This window comes from Gymnodraco acuticeps, unplaced genomic scaffold (assembly GCF_902827175.1).
Source record: "Gymnodraco acuticeps unplaced genomic scaffold, fGymAcu1.1, whole genome shotgun sequence".
Lineage (NCBI taxonomy): Eukaryota > Metazoa > Chordata > Actinopteri > Perciformes > Bathydraconidae > Gymnodraco > Gymnodraco acuticeps.
Window position 1 is genome coordinate 1,405,014 of NW_022992001.1, and position 23,561 is coordinate 1,428,574.

Consider the following 23,561-nt stretch of genomic DNA (forward strand, 5'->3'; position numbering starts at 1 on the left):
CCACATACAGTTGGGAACGATGAATATATACTTGCATATGTCGTGATAATGAATATGGCGCTATCAGTTGTGATATATTAATGGTGTTTGAGCTGGAGCTATTTTAGTATGGAAAATGATGGCTGATAAAAATCAAGATATTGCCAAAATCGTATTGTTGTATTTGGGATATTTGTGTCCGACAAACATTCGTATTGTTTTGTTTATGTCTGAAGCAAATCCATGCCTACTACATCAATCTAAAATTTGGAAACAATTGATTAAATTGAGGGCATTTATTTTATCTTTTGCACACCAATTTGTAAATCCTGGCCTCAATGTTTTTTCCTCGCAATGGCCGCTCTGCTCTGTTCTATACAGCTCCACTGCAGAAGATGATGTTGGATGACTTTCTTTAGGGCTTCTTGGCATCAGTTACAAGATACAGGTGCTGAGACATGAGGATGAGGCAGTGAAAAAAATCAGTGTATAGCAGATGGAAACTGAATATAGTATTTTGATCTTACTGTGACTTGTTATTCTTTGTTTATTTGTCCCCTTTCAAACGTGAAACTCAATGAGCCACACGGGTCTTAACATGTGGCTCCACAGGAATACACAGTGCAAGGCACGTTTGGGCTTCTTTAGAGGCTTCTCAATTCTCTAATTTCCCCTCCTCGACTCCCCTCCTCGACTCCTATCCTCGAGACTTAGTCCCGCCAACAGGAGATGCGAGCGGAGGAGGGGAGCGGAGGAGGGGAGCCGAGGAGAGAGGAGGGGAAGCAGCAGGCAGTTAGAGAAATGAGAACTCCTCTCCTCTGAGCGGTCATTTTAAAGAGACGTCCATTAATGATGACAGGAGGCACAGCAGCCTCTGATGTCTGATGGACAGATGTGTTCATGACGACTTATATATTTACTTTTAATTCATTTACAGTGCGGTATAATGAGACAATAACAGGCTACAGATGCGGACATATACACACACATATATTTATATAAAATATATACAATTTAAAGTATGAGAGCTCAGCACTCTCATAATAACGTAACACAATCAGAGACTGGATATATCCCCCCCTCTCTCTGGTCGCTGAAATGGGGAATTGAAATTACGGGCCAAAAGTTGTATTTACAAGTATTAAAAGTAAGCATAGGACACCAAACCAACTGAGACCCGTCTGTACAACACATCTACACACTGTACCACACACACACACCTACACACTGTACCACACACACACACCTACACACTGTACCACACACACACCTACACACTGTACCACACACACCTCCAGCTCCTAAAGCATAATCAGGCTACAGCCGTTGTGTATTTTATTATGTGAAGCACTAAATGGTCTTAGAAAAATATCGACTCTTTGTTTGTAGATATCTACTAAACTAAAGCATACAAATACAGAGAGTAATGTAGGCCTGTTATACTGAGTGATATATATTTTACACACTGCTCTGCTTTCTGCACAGACCTCACAGCTGTTCTCTCTGGAAACATCGCGTTGCGATGAAAGCAGTTACTAAAATAATATCCAGGGGATGCATGCAGAGCTGTCATTGGCTGAGATAAGTCCGGCCGTGCGTCACGCCTCCACCGTTCCCGGAAATGCATCCGTGGAGGAACCGTGGAGGATGCATCAGTGTCTCCTCGGTTAGAGCTCCTCCAGAGAGCCTCCTCGATGCTCGATGCTCGGTCCTCGAAGTGCATTTAGAGAAATGAGATGTCCTTCAACATGGCGCGCTGAAATCCATGTCCGGGTCACTACCGGAGGACCGAGGAGTCGAGGAGGGGAAATTAGAGTATTGAGAAGCCTCTATAGTCTTACAGTGCTGCTCTGTGATCAGTTGACGTATCACATGACCAGATGAAAGTCACAAGACCTTTAGAGCCGATTGGTTCAACACAGGCAGTCCTTAAACCAGCGCTCTTGTGTACACACACTGGGCAGTTAAAGTGTAATCCACAACAAGGGAGTAAAATGCTGGAAACTAACAGTCAACATGAAAAAAAAGCTGTTGTAAAGTAAAAACTACTGTGGTAGTTTAGGCACAGCAACGTAAAAATCCTAACCAGACAATACAAAAGTACTCACCCCACTAGCCCTCCAAAGATTTCTGTCACGTATGAATAGTCTCCTCCAGATTTTGGGATGGTGACACCCAGTTCAGCATAGCAAAGGGACCCAAGGGCACAGATCCCCCCTCCACAAACCCAGACGATGAGTGACAGACCCACCGAGCCTGCATGCTCCAACACGCCTTTAGGAGAGATGAATATCCCAGAGCCGATGATGTTACCTTAGGAGAAACAAAACAGATGGTTATTTACACTTTCCTAAAAACATCTGCAGAAAAAGTCTACCTATAGAACAACACACAAAGCCATCATATTTAAATGGAACATTTAAACCCTCCAAACATTGTTAAGGAAATGGTTTACCTGAGTCTTTTTGTTCAACTTAATTATAGCTGTCCAAATACAGGTTTTTCTTCTGACTCTGAGGCTGAACAAACAACAAAACAGACGTGGCCAAAAAAAAACTGTAAAAAAACAGGTGCAAAGAAATCCCACGGGTCTTATTAAAAAATCTCTAGGGATTTGTTTAAAGTGTGTTTTATTTCATTTAGAAACTTAAAAACCTACACAGATCAGCTACCATTTAATGTATGTCTGTCTTATGGAGTACTGGATACATCTGTTAAATTGGTTTTGACGTGGTTTAGGTTTTGAACTATTACTGTATATTGACTCTAGTATCAACCAAGTCAAATGAAACGAGATCAAAGTAGATATTGTAACTGTGGAATATTGGATGACAGAGAAGTCTAACGCAAGGTTGCAGTGAAAAATAATGGTAAGAAAATGTTGAACTTTGTTGAAAAAAGCAATTATTTTTTCTCTATAGAGACGGCATTATGTGCAACCATACAGCTGAAATACCTATGACATTGCAGGCCGCACATTATAAATTGCAGAGGAATTTCAACAAGGTCAAAAGATACAAATTCATACAACTTTTACATTATTTTAAAAAATGTACATTTTGGAGTTGGCCACAAAAATGTTGTGTGTGATCACACAACCCTTAACTTTGACCAACAACATCTCAACAGCGAAGCCTTGAGTTGAAGTAAGCGTTTGGGCCCTATTTCTTAAAAAATCCTGAGATGCGTTTCTGAGATGTCAGGTTTACGAAAATAGGCCCGAGGGACGTACAACCCAAACGGATACATGCAATCTAACCTGTTAGACCCCAAGCCTGTTTTTCAGGTCTCAGGCTCGAAAATGACATTTCCAGAACAAATGACCATAACTACACTTCTAAAAGGGGAAAATTAATAATCTTTTTTCCTAAAGTAATGATAAACCTGTGAGTTGGATGTAGAAAAGTCAGAGTCAATCAGAGGTTGCGGTATACTTTTTCACTGCCCGTCATTTTGACGGACAGGATCGTAACATTTCTGTCAAAATTCAGTGTTACCCGTCGGCCTAAACACTCTGGGGGGGGAGAGAGAGAGAACTGTCAACCGGGGGGGGGTGGGGGGAGCACAGTCGTGAACTGTCAACGGGGGGCGGGGCGCACGCTCGTGAACTGTTAGTGCCGTGTTATGCATGCCCACTGCACCTCACAGGAGTGCGCACAGCATAAAGCCAAAACTCACAGACATTTCAATGATTTGTACGGCAAAGTTGGGTTTGGAAACGGTATAATTTCCTTTTTGGCAGGCATGCATAACACCGGAGCCTCGCTGCGGGGAAACTTTGGCGCTGTTCCGAGTTTGTTCTAATCCATCAAAATGACGGACTACTTTCAGATTTTTCCGTCATTGTTAAAAAAAATCCAACACACCAACGTTAACAAAAAAAAGTGGGGGCAAGCGCATGCAGCTTTGCCCAGAGCGAAAGCGGTCTCACGCTCTGAAATCTGAAAACGGAAAAGCAGGTTTATTGCTTATGGATTATCAGAAATTATTTCAAAGTGACACAGACACATTGGATGAACCTATGGATTAACCTTCAGCAGCGTTTTTATCGTTTTAATACCATTGAAGACAACTTTTGATCAGACAACAACAGAGGTAAGACCTATTGCCGTTTTTGCTACCTAGCGCCACGTGTTGTGATATCTGTTTTTGTTTATAAAGTCGCAAGTTCTTATCATGGAGTGATGATATAGATACCTATCGATTCTGTGTACTCTCACGATGCTAATCGATGGGTTGGATTTGCAGTTACGATAAGTAATAAGGGTGTTATACCGTGTTTTCTGTGCAACCGCCGTTAGCATTTTTTCGCTCGTGGCTAATTCAGAGGCTCCGCGTTAGCTTTGTGGGTTTTTTCCCCCAATTTTTTTTAAAAGATCAGTTTGCTGAGTTTCTTCCTGTTACATGGATATGAAACATTCATAGTTTATTAAATCTTGAGAAGCCCTCAGACACTGTTGCTTGCAGATGTTGTAGTTTCGGCCCCTTCGGCGGGTCCGTGGGGTTTAAGAGGCTAAGATACAAAATAAATATCTTTGTTTGTTTTCAGTCATTGAGTTTAGCGGCAGAGCGTAGCCTGAACTTTAACTACAGATATACTCTGAACTCCATTGCAAAAATCTGATAAAGAGTAGTGGAATTCTCCGAACCCAAAAAGTTTTGCCAACTACATTAATACAGAATTTGCCCAATTGGGTGGAAGAACCTTAATTAACTCCCTGGTGACCTTTATAGATCGAAAAGCCGTTTATGACATTGTAGTTGTGTTGTGGCCCATCCCTTTATTTATTTTTCAGTTTGTGGCCATCAGTGAAACATTTGTGGACACCTCTGGTCTAACAAGTCATACAGACAGTATGACTTGTTTGCCATAGAGAGCGAATGGAGGTGATATCCTATCCTGTTCAACTGACTAATGTTGTTATGTAGTAAAAACATGGTGCTGGCTCTTCTGTCCTGACACTGGGATACATGGATGTTCCCTGGTTGTTCCATTGGCTAAGGCACACACTAGAATTCAGATCAAGTACGGCACTATGTCAGAACCCCTAGGAAAAGGAAATACAAAACAAATACTAACATTCATGAGAAAGACAACAAACAGCAGCTGTCCATGTAAACCCTGTTTTGCACTATGGTCCATGTTTTTCTCTTCTTTTGAGTACTTTTGGACAAAAAGGGGTGTTCTCAACAAAATATGACACTTCCCACTGTAAACACTTTTACACTGAGTTTCAACAGCTGTTGAAACTCAGTGAGGCACGCCATCGCAGTTTCCCTGTTCGTGCAGCTCCGAATGCGCTCTAATGATGCAGCAGGGAAGAGTAAGTCTGAACAGTGCATCTATCTCTGTCAGATTTGATTGTGGAGGCCACACTGAGATGCAGAGCCGTTATGTAATGCCTATGTTGTGTTTGTTATGTCTTGAAGTTTGGCAGCACAGCTGAAAGTGGGATTCAGACTCCTACAGACCCGGGTCGTTATCTCGAAAATGATCACTCAGATTAATCACCTAGAGAAATGGACAAGAGGAAATCAATTCTCCTAGTCAAACAACAAAGAAACCTCTCTTATTTAAACCCTCGTGTGGAAGTGATGACAGTAGGTGCAGGTTTTTTCTTTCTCACCATGGATGTGTCTTACCAGTAATAACAAGCATGTTTGCAGGTTCAGCAGGAGCTAAGATGGGGCTGATAAAATACGGGAATAACGCTATGGTTTGCATTTTGAATTTTATACACTGTGATTTACTGTCTCACACTGTGTAAGCAGTAGTAGTGCACACAGAGAAAGCAGTATTACTGGTTGGCTATGTGAGTAGGCTGTATCTGGTGGGTAGAAGCATGACTCAGGTTGTAATGTGTGTACTTGCCACGCAGGCTTCACTCCGTCTGTGTTCAACATGAAATACTTGGCAGGTGTTCAGTAGGCTCTCAACCTGAGTGATTCGAGCACTCATATCACACTGGCGATATTAAATTAGAACCTGTTGGAGCTCTCGGATAAACAGTAAAGCACAGTCAGAACTGTGGGTGTACAATGAGCTTATACTAAATGATTTGTAATTTAAGACTTGCAAAGAACAAAAGATGGAGATAAACAGGCAGGCAAGAATGAGTATAAACTGGAACTGTATCAGTCTATATCAGTGTACAATAGAAGTGAGTGACCTTAGTTTTAAAGATAAGATTTTAAAATGATAACATGACTATTAAAGTGCCACACCACAGCACCTTCTTTGTAACACTCTTCACAGATTCATATTTCACCTTCAAGAAGGATCTCATGCAACAGATTTGTTAGTCATTTGATTTACATATCCATTACCATAAAGCTCCATGAGCTGCAGGCAGGGGGGGGAGAGCTTACTCTGAAAACCACATTTAAACAGGCTATAATGTTCAACATCTGTCTTCAACTTCCAGCCATCTTGGTTTGGAGGGGTCTGTGTACTCGTGGTGTAGGAATTTATAATTTGCAGATCTCAACTGCAGAGCTACACCTGGGAGTCATACAATAAGGAACCATGGAGGGTATTCCTCATGCTGCATGACGTACAGCTTCTCTCTTTCCTTCATCTAGTCTACTGAAAACTCTATTGGCATGTCATAATCAGTCCTTTCATCCAGCATGCTGTTGATTCATATTATAAGGTGAATACAGTCAATGGGCTATAGATATATATATGTTGATTATCCAGCCAACACTCCGTACTACACCAAAAATTGTTCGAGGTTAGTTGAAGCGACAGTCCCCCCCAAAAAAAAACACATTATACCTCCCACCTGTCTTATCTCAATCTGCACTGCTTTGGTGTGATTTGCTCCATGGCCCAGCCTCATCGCCACTATACTGGAACTAGATGGCACTTTGCTTGTGGTTTGGCTTATTTGAAGCTAATGAAGCAGCACTTGCTAATGTATCTGCATGATGATGAGTTTTAGCCTCATGGTTGATTGCACTCATTGCAAGTTGCTTAGGATAAAAGTGCCAAAACAAATGTAAATGTTGTAGAGTAGGGCCCGAGCCGTGCATTTCTGTCTGAACCAGACCCGAACCCGACAGAGTAACCAATCCAACAGTCATTCTGGATCCGACTTAACCCAAGCATGACACAGTTAATTTAAAGGGGACCTATCATGCAAAATGCACCTTTGTACGTCTTTTATACATGAATATGTGTCCCCGGTGTTCCAGGGAACTCAGCAAGTGTCAGAAAACACAACCCTCTCTATTTTCCTCCTTAGCCAAATCTCTAAAAAAGGGGCTGCAACGGATCTGAAAAAAACGGATCCAGATTTCAATTATTTTCTACGTCACAAAGACGTGCTCCGCTTATTGGTCAACTTTCCACCTATCAGGGGAATTAGCCACGGCCACGTGCATTGCCAAACCTCTCATTCGCATATAGGCTATCGGCAGGCTAAATCAACCCCAGTCACATCTGTGTTTTTGCCTGCTCTTGCCAGGATGTCTAACCCCCAAAACACACCAGGAGCGTCTGCGCCGCGTTACGTTGCGGCTGCGCCACGCTGCGACCTCCTCCTCCTCCTAAGCCAGTTAAACGTTGTGCTGTTGTTGGCTGCAAGACTCGGGACAGGGGACTGCATGCAATGCCATCAGTGGAAAAAGAAAATAATCTGTGGCTAGACTTCATTTTCAAGGGACATACGCCAGAAGACCACGGCAGATTTCTGTTGGTGTGACTGTGTTCCAAACATTTTACGACGGACATGTTTATGAACTTCTCTCAAGTCCAACACGGATATGCCTCCAAACTAATGCTAAACCCGGGATCAATACCAATCATCCGGGACCAGGCAAGTGAGGACACATCCAATTTTGAAGCTGTACGTTTTTATTTAGCGGTGTTTTTCCTGATAAAGCTATCTCTAGCTTGTAGTATGTAGCATGTAGCATGTAGCTTCGCCGTATCAATGTTGCCTCAAACCCAAATAGTAATCGGTTAGGTGTTTATATGTTTTTGTAACATTTTATTTTGTACGCTCCGCAGTCTTTGCTTTGTCTTTTATTTTAATTATCAGGCATTTGCTAACATGTTCAGTCATACTGCCATAATGGCGATCTGTGTGAAGGCTGTAAAGCCACGCCCTAGCCGATAACACAAGTATTTATTCTCCTATTTATTAGTATTTTGTATCCTCTAAAATCATATTGAGTAAGTTATAATAACAAACGTAATCTTCTGTAGGTAAGTGCCGTTTTTTCCAGCGTTATATGTAAAGGCTTTTGTGATTGTAGTCTGTAAGAATGATCAGATATCATCGATCTGCAAACTACGCTATGCTACGCTAATGAGACATGCCGTTTTTTGCAGCGTTATATGTAAAAGCTTTTGTGTGTTTACTTGTTTGCGCACATGAATATAAATGGGGGTGTGTTAGGATACAACACTGTATGTATGCGAGGGGGGACACTAGGGCTGTGCAATTAATCGTATTTTAATCGCGATTACGATTATGGCTTGCGACGATTATGAAAACAGCATAATTGACAAAATACGATTATTTTGCTGGGTGCGCTTCGCCCCTCCCTAACAGCCCACTCGGCCACGTGGGAGTGACATGTGTTGTGAGTGTTCAGCGCGAGCGAAGATGTCAGAACAAGAGCAGCAACTCGTTAAAAAGAAGGGTCAAACTATTTCCACTATTTGCAAGTACTTTGGCTTTCAGGAGTCCGACGTGGAGCAAAAGAAAGTACAGTGCAGGATTTGTTACCAGGTTGTGTTGGCACCACACGCTAACACAACCAATCTCTTTAATCATCTGAAATACAACCACAAAGTGCAATACGACCGGGCAGTAATACAACAAAAAGCAGATGCCCGCTCGACTTAATCCACCACATCATCACAGTCATCGATTCAGGACGCATTGTACAGAGCAACGGCCTACGCGACGAGCTCGCAGAGACACAGAGATATTACAGGTGCCATTACATTTCACATCGCTAAAGATATGTGCCCAGTTAGCACTATTAGCAACCAGGGCTTTAAGCAACTTGTCAACACGTTGGACAAGCGTTACGCGATGCCGTCTCGGTATTATTTCAGCAGGTCTGCGCTGCCTGCACTATATGACAAATGCCGTGGGGAAGTTGAGAGAGCTGTGGCTTCAGCTGAGTACTTTGCGACCACAACAGACCTATGGTCTAGCCCAGGGGTGCCCAACCAGTCGATCGCGAGATGTGTCTAAAAATAGAACAACAATATTCTGTTTTATGTCCTGTAACATAATCTTCCTGTGCCAGAATAATGCACTTGAACGCATCAAAGCTTTGTGATTGGCCGGCGTCACACTGTGTCGGGGCGTGGCTGAGGGTCTTCAGTACAGGTGGCAATATCGTCACCTGCCTGCGCTCATTTCTGAAACCAGACCATGTAAACAGGCTGGTGTTTCTTGCAAAAAATCTTTAAGAGATGACATGAGCAGCCCAACCAGCATTTGCCATGGTGGCCTAAACATTTTTATTTGGTCTTAAATTGTAGTTCAACATTTATTTCCTGTTACTTCTGGACCATGACGGTTGGCCAGCCTTCAACGTTTAACTGAGTGGAATATGTTGAATATGTTTTACCAAAATGTTGGCTATATGTTAAGGAGTTTTCAGTAGGTTGTGACAGTGCACTGCATCATATTTGATTTAATTTATTTTGGTCTAATTTATTTTTATTTATCATATTAATAATATATGTTTAGTATGGTTTTGGAAGTGCGCTCCAACATATTTGTTGATCTTGTTTATTGGTAAAATATTATTTGTTTTAAAGTTCAATAAATGGTCAATGAATAATCGTCAAAAATAATCGTGATATCAATTATTGACCCAAATAATCGTGATTATGATTTTTGCCATAATCGCACAGCCCTAGGGGACACACACCACGAGTAAAACGGAGCTCAAGCCCCGTTGGTCTGTTGTTGTTGTTGACGAGGCCTTACCTCTAGCAACAGGCTAATTAGTGGCTAGCACTCATTACAGTCAGTCTACTGAGCTCAGCCCCTCTCCAACACATCATCTGTATTGAGTCAGAAACACAGCATGCACGTTACGGTTCAAAACTAACTCAGATTGGAAAAGGCTAAGCAAAGAGCTTTGCTAAATAGAGAGTTTTAAGCCCCATCTTTTGGGATTTCAGACTATATTTATCCAAATAGTATTTTCTCATCCTGAATACTAAATTGAGATGATTTTGTTCTAACTATGTTTTCTTCTTTACAGGCCAGCACCTCACATACTTACTAATTAGTGACAATTTGTACATCCTTTGCTATTATTTACATTTGTTTTTATCATGGCGGAAATGAAAGACTGTACCTGGCAGCCCTGCACTACAATGAAAACGCTGAGCGTGCACAAGCCACTACATCCACTGGAAACCCTCTGTATAAACTGCAGTTCCCAAAGGCCAGGAAGGGAGAATGCAGAGCAAAACCAGTAAAGACTGACCCCACATTCCGTAAGTGTTTAAAATATTTATTATACAACTATTTACAAATATAAAATTAGAAAGAACTTTCAGTTTTTTACATGCATATACTAATCTAAACCACATTTTTTGTTGTGCTTTTTTTAACATTGCACAGGCTACGTGGCCAACTTGATGGACCTCATCTTCGACCAAGTCTTTGTGGACCCTGCACCATTATGAGCGACCTGACAGGGAGGAGGTCATCGCCGGGTATGCTACACGGTTCAATTTGACTGTCTGAACCCAACATCGACATTTTGCGGATCAGGAAACTCCTGCCTCCCTGAGGACAACGCAGGCCGGAATCACCACTCTGATCCTGCGTCCAAGGAAGCCCCAGCACCAGCTCACAAAGCTTCTGTAGGCTAGATACTGAAATCATTAAAAAATATATTTAGTGTCATTTATACAAAATACAAGTACATTTAGTTTTTTTTTATGGGTTCAAAGAACCGTTGATTTTGACAATAAAGTTCCGAGTTGATATCAAATGTGTCGTGATTATTCATGTTTGGATGGGTAAAGAATATTCTGATTTCAAAAGCATAAGGTTGTGTGTGGACTTTTGTTGTCGTACACATGGGTGTGTTATGCCATTGCTGTGTAGTATATAATAGTACATGTACAATGACAGAATGAAAGATTGCATAAAGCCATATACACCAGTATTTATTTCCATGAACAATATTAGCATTCGTTTTACAATTTCAGTCAAAACAAACAAACCACTCACTGCTCTATTTGCCTCAACTGTAGTCCACCATGTTCAGCTCTGTAAATATTCAATGCATTCTGCAGGGAGAACACATTCAGGCACACAGGCTCCAATCCAGGATGGTCCACCATACAGGTTACAGAGTCCTCAAGTTCCTGCATCCGTCTTGACACCTAGTGTGATAAACATATATTGAATGACATGTGAAAAATGTATTCTCTAAACAGACAACTTAGTGAAGCTATCAAAAATGTTACCTGTGGTATCTCCATGCAGCACATTCTCCGTTCAGAAGGCATCGTGGCGCAATTTGCACATGTACACCTGTAGAAAGAAGTCAATGACTGAGCTTTTAAAAACACATGAAACTACACACATTGCTGACAACTGAGGTGTTGTTGGAGTTAAACTTTTTATCACCCTAAATTATTGAACTTTCCAACGGTTGTTGCACGATGTTGGAAGAAAAGGACTGTAAACTATTAATAAACGCAATGAGGCCATTGTATATATGCTGAAAATATGAATGTCTCCCTTTATAAATATATATATGTATTGCTGTTTTTGCGTTACAAGCTCTAAGTTATAAACTGTACACATTGCATTCTTGCTAATTAGCCAAAATATGAACGGAATAAGTAGCAAGCATCGTAACAGAGTAAAATAAATAGGGACAACAGCTTGTCAACTAACCATTCAGAAACGTCCTGCTGCAACCGAGATGTTTGCACCTCCACCAAAACCTCCGCTGCTTCAGGGTCAGTCTCTGGATAAAATTGATAATATGCTTGAACACATGCATTGCTCTGAGATTACATGTTTATTCCACACTCGTAATCACAGCAAGCATGGTAACGTGACTCTCGCCGGCTCATGCCCCGCTCTTCTGCAGGGGGGCGTGGTCAGCTGCTGCTCAGAATTTTCAAAGACAGGCTTGGAATAGAGCGAAAATTAGCGAAACGAGGCATGGCTAAAAAATGATCTGTTTGGTATTTTGAAAAATAAAATGTATAAATATACCTTATATAGGTATGGTCATACACTATATCATTTAAATATAGCATGATAGATCTCCTTTAAGCTGAAGCACTGACTTTGAATTACCATGGTGCATTCCCAAATAGTCGCTATGACCACGCAGAGTGCTGTTTTGTATTTATTTGTGTTGCTATACATTTGCTAAAAGATACCTAGAAGCACCATTTCAAGTAGATTGAACACAACTATAATTTGCAAAAATGTGTCTGAAATCTGAGTATAACTCAATTTTCGTGCTCAGAGCACCAAAAAGATACATTTGAAAAACTCAAAAGAAATCATGACCCACTTACAGAAGATAATCAACTCTTGTGTTGATTAGCAGTTTCATGTAGGAACTATATTATTTCTTTGACCCACATACAGTATCACAGCCTGTGGCGTGATGTATAAATAATGTGAGACACACTAAATGCCACATAACAAACATTCTTCATTGAAATTATGTATTTCACAATTGGGATTGCAGTGAGACAATACACCCTTAAACACTGTGTTTACCTTCAGATGTGTACATTTACTCAAGGATGAGGCTCTCCTGACCAAGCTCACCTCACACCTCAGTTGAGGAGGCCGCCATTGATGTTTACACGCTGTCTAGAGTCTCTCATCCATGAGGAGATGCACACTTCCCTCTGCACAGTAGAAAGAAAACTATTCTGACATGAAACTGCACACAACGTTTTGTTTTACTATCTTCATTAACCAGGTAATGGTTTCAGGGGAATTACATGTTGTTGAGTTTAGTAAATGTTTTTGCTTTGCACTTAGAGCACCCCAAGCAGAGTACCATGTAGCTCACATGCATATATATTTTTGTATGGTGAACTGTCCCTTTAAGTTTAAACAACAATATCCCAGCACAGAATGTCTCACACCAAAATAACTTAATGACCTCATGACAGCATTCATGTAATGTCATTAAGTCAATAGCTGCGTTCTCCCCCTGCCTCCATAAATATAGAGGCTGGATAAGAATGGTTATCAGCTGGCAGCTGGTGCCAGGGGAACCCTGTACATTACTGTCAGATGATCATGGTACATACTACATAACCTGTTGAGTTTACTGCTGCGGATGAGGCTATTTACACTGTATCGCTGTAGGGAACATCATAATTTACAGGAAACCTTTTGCAACTTCCTGTTTTGAAACAGACCTTAAGCTGCTTTCTCTGTGATGTTCTCTCTGAGTGCTTCTGTAGTATGGGCGGGTCATAAAAGGATGGCAAAGAATACCATTACTGCTTGGTTTACCCAGTATCCCATACCAAGGAAATGGATACTCTAACCCTGCTGGGTCATTCTACAGAAAAGGTGGAATCTGGGTGATACAAATCTGCTGAAATATATTCCTTCTAAAAACATCTAAAACCTGTTAAATAGCAATAACTAACTCTTAACTTGATGAATCCACAACAAGTAGAGCTTAAAGTATTTACATTTTTTAAATTATTTTTATACTTTATACAAAGCTTATTTGTATAGGAATGTCAGGGTGTTACGTGTTACCAGGAAGAAGAGTAACACCAGTGACAATTTGGAGAAAACACAAAATTGCTGCCATGTGTCAGACCAAATGTGGCTTCAGTCAATATCAAAATAGTTTAACTCTTCAATACAATACATTTTCCCATTCAAATGTTCACCCCTAGGGCTATGCAATGAGTAACACTAATGACAGACTTGAAAGACGCACGTACAATTTGAAGATAAAATGACACCTTTAACAAACAAAGTAAGAAGTATCTGACTTTCCTTATGTCTTTGTCCACTGCACTGCCTCAAATGATCTCTTGTTACAGGAGGCACTTCAGAGACAGTACATTATTTCAAAATAAAAGCGTTTGGTGTAGCAGTAACACCAATGACGTAATTTTGGGTGACTGACATTTATTTGATATTATTAATAATAATTTGCGTTTTTTTTTTACCATTTCAGTGTTATATTTAATGCTTGTAATGTTATGTAAATATAAATTAGATTTATTTATTGAAAACAAAATCTTTTAAATTAAAACTATAGGCTCCACTTCCATGTATGATCAAAGTGACAAGGCAGTTCCTTGAACTTGGCATTTTAAATAAATTGCAATTTACGTATAAACCCATTTTATAATTATTTTTTATTTAGTACCATTGCAAAGACAATCTCTATGTATTCAACATATATAATGAATGTGAGTATTAGGTCAACGTCATGTATTTTGGTGTCTGCAAAAGTAAGTGACAGCACTTCCACCTTTTCTGTAGAATGACCCAATATGTGTTTGAACGCTCAACTGCATATAAACAATTGGAGGCTGTGCTTTGTCTGCATGCCTTTCAAGTTCAAATTGAGGAGATCCAGCAACGTAAGCATGACCATATTCAGATCATCCCGACTGATGCAACAGTTTCCACACAATACCTCAGACTGGTATTTATTTTTATTTTGGTAAATCAAAAGGAAACCATCCGCGCGTAAAAGGCAGTGTGTGTGTGTGCCCATACGCTCATCTACTTTTAAACCATTTCTGAATGATAAACTACATTACTTTACATAACGTGTGCTTACTGTAGACCAGTACCCGAATAAAAACGACCCCCTCCTGTGACTGACTCCTATTGTGTGCCATATTGTAACTTTATCAGCAAAGCAACAACTGCTCACCCGCCACGTTACAGTATTCCGCCTTCCATTTCTCTCCTTGTAGATGAATTCACCGTATCCACCCGATCTGCATAAACACATGTTTTAAGACAAAAACGGTCACGCACTCACCGATGATAATAGCACAAGCGCTCAAAAGTCCAATTTCTTTTTTCAAAGTGACTCTGTCGCTCTTGAAGGAGTTTGTATCCTTCTTCCTTTTCTCTTTGTCCTCCATCTCCTCCGCTTTGCAAGTATGCTTCCTTCCTGCCCGCCTCGGTCCGGTCCAGTACTGTACACTGAACCAAGCTCCGCTCCCCGGGCAGCCCTTTATAATATGATGTATGGAGGAGGAAACGCGCATGCGCATGAGTCACCACTTAGGCCACCACCTTGTCCCAGGTAGGGTGAGGTTCCCATGTGAGAAGATAGCAAAACGATGATAAATTAAGAAATAAACGATCAAGCTCTGTAAGGAAACCTTTTTATCTTTCGACAAAAAAAACCCAAAAAAATATTTTAAATGCTTTCTATTAATTATAAATAGAGTCTCGTTTGTACGTGCCCAAACTCCCCACTTTTACAAACATTTCAAAATCCTTGGAAATGATTCATTGTTGGCAGGATTAAGGAGACCCTGTTTCCCTCTGCTGTAAATTGAGCCCCTGCTCAGTCTTTTGATGTGGAGGAGGATGAACAGTATACTGAGAAAATGATTCACACATAAATGTGTGACAAGTTTAAAGATCTAATACCTGACTCTTGAGGAGGAAATCAGAGATCATATATTTACTTGCAACTCTCCAACTTTACAATCAAAACAAACCGGTTTTGTTCATCCCTCTAAGGAATTTGATAAAGATTTTTCCCTTTGGGCTGCTGTTATATGAGCCTCTGTTCATTCTCATTTTGTGGAGAAGGGTGAGCAGTCACGGAGGCGGGTCTCTGTAGCAGGTTAGCCAATTGCTGATTCAAGATATGAACGTGTGTCATAAAATGTAGCCAATCAGCGTCCTCAAAACTACTTGCGGAGGGTCGATTATTTTATCGCCCCAAGTAAGCAACTGCTACGCAGCTGGGCGACAGCCACAGGATTGCGGTGAGGAAACACAATGAGGAGGTGGAAAAAAACAGGCATACTTTATCCAAAATAATGAAGTTTTGTGGGGCTTTTGAGTTGGCTTTGTGTGGGCATGACGAGACTGACTCTTCAGTCAACCCTGGCATTTTCAGGGGATTGGTGGATTTTGCTTCCTGTACACTGTGCTGGAGGAGCGCCTGAAGACCGCCACCGATTTTAAACCGTTATATGTATATATATATTATATATACATATATATACATTTTTACGAGTATTGCTAATGCCATTGTTTTAAGTTTTTGTACACAGTCCTCAGTATCAAATGCTTAAATTGTTTATGGAGGCATTACAATTTAAGACTGGTAAATTAACACTGAAAACTCCTGTTTATTTTGCATTAAATCATACCGGGATGTTTGTTGAAATTGATTGCATGTGGCACAGCCTTACCTAGAAAAAGTTCCACCAGCCACCACTGTTGATATCATTAGGTTTTTAAAGTTATAAATTGCACTCAAAGCTGAATCCAGGGCCGTATCCAGGATTTCCTAAATACCGAGGTCCAAACATGTTAGGGGGGTTCGGGGGATACCCCCCGCGATTTTTGGGATTTTCATGATCTAGTTAGGTGCTTTTTAAGTCCTGTGGGGGGTCACACATTGGATAATATATTGATTTCAAACCATGTCAGTGGGCTGACAATGTCAGCATAAATTATTTTTGAAAGTGTAATGCATAAGAATCAGTTGATTGTTACTATTAATGATCTGGACATGCAGAAGAGGCTAAAATGATCACAAAACATTGTCAACATTCATTTTCCATGTCTCTCTCCTTTCCATAACCTGCAGCCTCTCTTCCATCTTCTTTAGTCTCTCTGTCTTCATCCTGTTCATTACTCTCTCTATCCTCTACTCTTTCTCTTTGTTCAATCTCTCCCTCGTTGTTCACTTTTTGCTCCTCCTCACTTGTCGCTTGCATTATTTTTTTAATTTAAATCTGTTTTGTTTGATTCTCAAAAGAGAACAAAGATGTAAGCAAATTGTGTTTTATACAATTGTATGTTATTATGACATCATAACTGCAATAGATGTTGTATGTTGTATGTTAATGTATGTTGTTTTACAATTATGCGTTTATGCCTATTGTAAATGAAGACTATTGTTATAGATGTATAGATATATAGATAGATAGATGGGGTTATTGAGCCTACATTCTTCTGTCCGACTGTACCTGCAGTTCCTCCCTGACTTCCATCACTTTCTCTTTCTCTCTGCCTTTCCTGTCTCTTCCTTACCAAAGCTGAGCTTCGACTGACGTAGTCTTTTCATTATATCTGAGTCAGTGTAAAAAGAAAACAATACAATGTTATATCTCCAATGTTTTACTCAAATTGAAATGAAAGAAAACCATTATAACGTTTGTTAAAAGGTAATCCTTCTGACATTGGATGAATGTAATCAGGGCCGCCCCTGGCCAACTTGGGGCCCCAAGCGACATTGTGAGATGAGCCCCCCCCCCCCCAACCGACAGGAGTGAAAACTATTTTTTTGGAAACAAAGTAGGCTACTTTGCAAATATAATTCTTGTTTATTATTATTATCAACACAGTTACTTTTTTATACAATGAGGTAAATGGTAAATGTGCATGTATGTCGTTCAGTATGCGTTTACAGGTGAATACGTCTGCATTTCCTGCCAAATACTAGCCTCAAAAAGATTAAAATATAATTAATGCAAATAAACTACTTCTACTACTACTAATAATAATAATAATAATAATAATAATAATAATAATAATAATGATCAATTCAATAATATAAAAACTATATTATTTTATTATAATATAGTTGTAATATAGTCAAGACAAAACATGCTTATGACGTGCTCAAAAACTGATATTTCTTAAATCTGTATTCTAGTTCTCTCTGTCAGCAATGTATCAACAACTACACACACATTTCTATCAGTATTTCTCTGTGTTGTGGTTGACATGATGATGACTGCAGGAGTTAAGGAGAGAGGCTGAGCATCACCATGATGATGACTGTTAGGAGTTAAGGGGAGAGGCTGAGCATCACCATGAAATGTGCAAATTGACATAAAAATGAATAAGAGGGGAACAAATGCTCCATGTTATTTAAGCTGTAAACGTTAACTGTTATGTAAGCCAACTAGACAGACAGTGTATCACTCTTCCTCCTGTACATTAGCAGATAAAAGGCATAACATACTTCAATGAATGTTAAATAAAGAATGCTGGAAATAACTGCATCTCCATTAGCCTGTATGCTCTGCAGAGACTGCCTTCTTCATGTCGTGAATTGCAGCTGATGTTTTAATATGGCAATTGGCAATTTGACTTATACAACATTTGCAAGTTGTACATTTAACTCATACAATAGCCCACCTTTGAGTGATGCTCTATAGTTTCTTCATGTTTTGTTTTTTTCCCCTCTTGCTTGCGCCGGACTGAAACTGTCTTTTCAACGACATCTCTTCACCTGCATAGTGGCCGTATCAAAGCCGTGATTGGTCAGATGTCGATTCATTGCAACGGTGTCGGGTTACAGACGTGCTCCCCTTGTCACCTCTCACTCTCGCGGGGGGGGGGGGGGGGGGGGGGGGAGAACTGTGCACAGCAGCTGAGGCCCTCTGGGCGGGGCCCCCTGCGCAAGGCGGAGCCCCATGCAGCCTGCGTGATTGGCCTGTAGGGAGGGGCGGCCCTGAATGTAATTCACTTTAACTCTCTAGCAGCTAGAGAGTGCGTGAATAAACTAGCTAGAGTCTAGCTAGTTTATTCACGCAATGTAAACCAAAGTATAGCCTATAGCTGCAATATAAGTTAGTGTGCATGTTGTCGGACGTCCACTGACTAACGTAGTGCGTTCACACAGGATCTGCTGATCATATGATGTCCTGATGAACAGAAACACAAACAGCCCGCTGGACTCAGCTCTCTAGATACCTCATCACTCTTCCGCTGCTCCGATACAAGTCCGGGCCCTTTCTCATTTCATCAAATCTCCCTCCTCGACTCCTCGACTCCTCGGTCCTCCGGTAGTGACCCGGAAATGAATTTCAGCGCGCCATGTTGAAGGACATCTAATTTCTCTAAATGCACTTCGAGGACCGAGGATCGAGCGTCGAGGAGGCTCTCTGGAGGAGCTCAAACCGAGGATACACTGATGGGTCCTCCACGGTCCTCCACGGCTCCTTCGTGGATGCATTTCCGGGAACAGAGATGTTTCAAAGAGTCGTGACGCACGGCCGGACTGATCTCAGCCAATGACAACTCTGCATGCATCCCCTGGATATTATTTTAGAAACTGCTTTCATCGCGACTCAATGTTTAAAGAGAGAACAGCTGTGAGGTCCATGCAGAAAGCAGAGCAGTGTGTATCAGTGACGTGCGGTGAGGTTCATGGCTGGTGAGGCACTGACTCTTTCAGAGTCAGATTTACAAATATTATATTCTGACCTTAATCGAAATATTCGGTTATTTTCAAAAGCTTTTTTAGTCTGATGTTTCGATTCATTTTAAACAGACCGTTCAACAAAAGGATACCCACAATCTAAATATTGGATTGTTCTTTCTTAGTAAGATCCAATTTTCATTACAATTGTGGTCTTACCTTGACTTGAAGATGAAGTCCATGCTATCCTTCTGGACAACAATCTCTATTACTTTTTTGTAAAAGTCCTCCTTATCTTCCTCTAGTTTCAAAAGTTTGTTGTTTGCGTCCGTCTCTGTGTAGAATAACAGTAGCAACAAGGACCTGTGGGCTCACGTGCGCCCCCTTCAGTGCGGCAGAGGTTATGGCTGCCTCCCCTGGTGCTTTTTTCATTGCCGTTGTACGGCGAGCCTAAATATCATATATACGTGAAATAAGTTGTTTAGAGACTGGCGAGGATAAATGTAATATTACATTGGTGACCTACAGTGAGATGGTAACAGGCATGCGCTTAGTGCCCGCTTTCCAGCCAGTTTCTGTGGGGTGACGCATTCTGAGGTGAGGCAGAGCTCATCTGTGCCTCACCTTACCCCATAGTAACTGGCTGGAGCGCGCTCACAAAATAAGTGCCCGCGCTAAATTAGTGCCTGCGCTCCAGCAAGTTACTGTGGGCTTACGTGAGGAAGAGCTCGTTCCTACCTCACTTCTCATCGCTACCCGCGTAGTTGTAGCGGAGCTCGGCAAATTTGCTGATTTTAACTATAAAAAGCGATTGGAAACAAACATAAATCACATTTACAACACAGATCAGTGGAGACATTACATTACATTACATTACATTGCATTTAGCTGACGCTTTTATCCAAAGCGACTTACAATAAGTACATTCGACCAGGAAGACACAACCTTGAAGAGGTGACATTTTATTATTATTACTATTTAGTTTTTCTTTAGTTGTTTTTCCGTACATTGTAGCAGGGGCGGTGCCAGCTTGGAGTTGCTATAGCAACAAAATGGACATATTTTACCGTGATTAAATTGTAATACACGTTTCTAAATGATGCCGAAGTAACAACATACTGATACCGGTTAGTAAAAACCATGAATTAATGCTTGACAAGTCTGCAGACAGACGGCAGGCAAAATCACTTTTAAAATGCCTGTTTTCTGAATGAAGATCCGGGGCCTTTACTACGAAACTGATTCAACCTAACCTGGATATGTTTGAGTTAGCCGGTTGGCCTAATCCAAAACATACGCGCTCTCGCTAAACGGTACTACGACGCTGGTTATCAAGTGGATCGCTCAAGCCAGCCGTGTCCTATCTAGTTAGGTGCGCGTTCACATGAAAGGGGTGGTATTTGGAGCATTCGACCAATCACAAACATGGAGAAGCATACTGACAGCGCAGCGTCATACTTCCTGAATGAAAAGTCAACTATAATATTAGACATATGAAGAAGTTAAACTTTAAACATCCATGACTCACACTTTATCCAGGATAAAAGCCACATAGCTGCACCTGCAAAGGTGAATACAGCTGGTAACAGAAAAAGTGTTTGAATGCGTACATTAACAGGTTTATGATATCACTGCCCCGTCTAAGACACGAGTGGATCTGACTTTAATTACATTTGTCTCGAGTGTTTCGTCAACTTAATGTGTTGCTTAAAATAATACTTCTGCATACAGTATGTGACACTGTGAGTGTTGCACGGCCAGATACGGCTCAGCTGACTCAGATAAGGACATATATGATACATTATGATGTGATATGCCGCGGACTGTACTTAATGTTACTCTGATCCGGTTACTTATGTTGTGGCAGATATTTAAGTAAGCTTTCTTAACGCTAATGTTATAATAGTCAGATTGCTCTGAAGATGGGAGGTGATATTCTATTAATGTTCACGTTCACACAGTCGGTGATTTTTGCCTGCCGTCTTTCCTGCGACGGCAGCTTTTCTGTATTTCCTTTCTCCTGTAATATGACTTGATCGCTTTAAACTTCGCACACTGAGCTCTGATTGGTCAGCAGGCAGTGCTTTCACTGAGTTGAGCTCTTAGCCTGCAACCTAACCTGGGGGATATACTACGAAGCAGGATTTTCGTTTAGCAAGAAAACTTCTGGGATTTCCGGTATTACGAAGCTGGTTCACTTTTTAGCGGGCTAAAACTTTTTCTTCTCACGGCGGAATATTACTGCCAAAAGTCACGTGACTTTTGGCAGTAATATTCCGCCGTGGCTGGCACATGCTCCACGGCAGCAGGGGGCGCTACTGAGTCCATTGGGGAAGGCGGGAGCCTCCCGCCGGGAGGTTGAGCAGAGCATGGAACAGCCCTTAGTGATGGGAATTCCGGATCTTCTTGGTGAGCCGGATCATTTGGCTCGGCTCACCAAGAAGAGCCGGCTCTTTCGGCTCCCAAACGGCTCTTCAGTTTACCACATATTATACCTTTTTATAATTAAATCAAATGTAGCCCTGTTTTGACTAATGAATGATTTATATGTGTACACATATATCACTTAAATTATTCAATACATCCTTTGTACTGAAGTTTTCAAAAGTAAAAATGTCATGTTTAATATAAATGATTTGCTGTGGCCAAATGTTTTCATTGCATTTACAGACCCTTGTAACTCTCTGATACCACCCAATGCATGCACTGACTTGCTTGTAGAACCACGCTACACAAAACAGATAGCAACACCTATAAAAACTTAAGCATAGACATTTTAAAAAAAAGGGGCTACTGTATCGACATTTTCAAATTATATTTAAAGAAAAGGCCCTGACAAAACAGCAGGGCTCTATTTCTGTATTAACTATAGAAAAAAAGACAGCAACAGCTGACATCAAATCTTTGCTAAGCCTAAGGATAATCATAAATAAATAACATAGTGCAAATAAATATATTGCAATGCTCAAAACAGCAGCATCCAACAGTCTCTATTCCTTGGATATTACATGTCACTGCATGCATGCACGGAGCAGCTGTAGCGCGGAGAGATGGGCTCAGAACAGTCTCATAATACACACATGCACACAGAAGGATTCACACTTGTATTTCATGATCTGCAAAAGGATTCAAACTTGTATTTCCGGATCCACACTTGTGTTTTTCAATGCACACACAAATGTGTTCCGTTTCATACATGTAAATAAAATCCAAATACAGAAAAAAGTTTTACATGTGTATTTTTTATCCTCACATATTTGTCTTCCGTTTAAAACCTCTGCACCTGCAAACACAACCCGCTTTCTGTGCACGGATCGCTGTGCATTCGTGTGTGGGTTTTTTGAGACTCCCCTGACGGTCAGCCAATTCGTACTTGTAATTTTTTCTATCTATAGCCAATCAGATGTCTCCTCAATTCTAAGCCAATCACATGAGCGCGCCTCCACGAGGGTAGATTTCTTGCGTTCATGACGTAGCGCTTCATGTACGCATTTTGCGCAGTCTGGAGCTGACAGTTCCATGGAGCCTGCCTGCAGGCGCTCATGTCAGGACACCTCCACTCTCAGTACATTGCCACTTTCCGAACAGGAAATGCACGCAAATACAATCTTTTATATTATTAAGGTACAGCGCCACTTTCCTAACCATTGATGAATGCTTGTGTACACAAAAACGGCAAGCAAAACCGTTTTAAATGTGTGTTTCCTGTGTGGCGAATACAGCTTTATTTATGTCTGTATGAAGTTGTTGTGAGTGTGGAGGGAGCAGCTACAGGTTAGCTTAGCCTAATCGATCAGTGTACTACGAAGCCAGTGCTAGACAGTGAACTGTCAATGTGGGGGAGCCCCGCCGGTCATTGTCGGCCGATATTCACTCTTAATAGTTTGATCGGTGCTCTCTATAAAGGCCGATCAGGAGAGCTGGATCTGATCAATATGGACATAAACGCGAGTGAAGTATAACCGGACGCGAGAGAGAGATCAGATCAGCTGCTGAGTCTGACGGAGACACGCAGCCAGGGCCGCCCCTCCCTACAGGCCAATCACGCAGGCTGCATGGGGCCCCGCCTTGCGCATGGGGGCCCCCGCCTCAGCTGCTGTGCGCAGTTCTCAGCTCAGTTCTCCGCGCACCCCCCCGCGAGAGAGAGGTGAAAAGGGGAGCACGTCTGTAACCCGACACCGTTGCAATGAATCGACATCTGACCAATCACG

General features: G+C 41.2%; 1 protein-coding gene across 1 annotated transcript in view; it reads right to left on the reverse strand.

Annotated features, from left to right (window-relative positions):
• The window catches only part of slc7a10a (solute carrier family 7 member 10a), a 48,691-nt gene extending 33,522 nt beyond the window's left edge, over positions 1 to 15,169 (reverse strand). Inside the window, exons 1-2 of the mRNA XM_034201270.1 lie at positions 14,986 to 15,169; positions 2,088 to 2,292 (exon numbers count right to left, since the gene is read on the reverse strand). Coding sequence (XP_034057161.1) covers positions 2,088 to 2,292; positions 14,986 to 15,091 — 311 coding nt within the window. The 5' untranslated portion in view covers positions 15,092 to 15,169. The remainder of the gene's footprint in view (positions 1 to 2,087; positions 2,293 to 14,985) is intronic.
• Between the last annotated feature and the right edge of the window lie 8,392 nt (positions 15,170 to 23,561).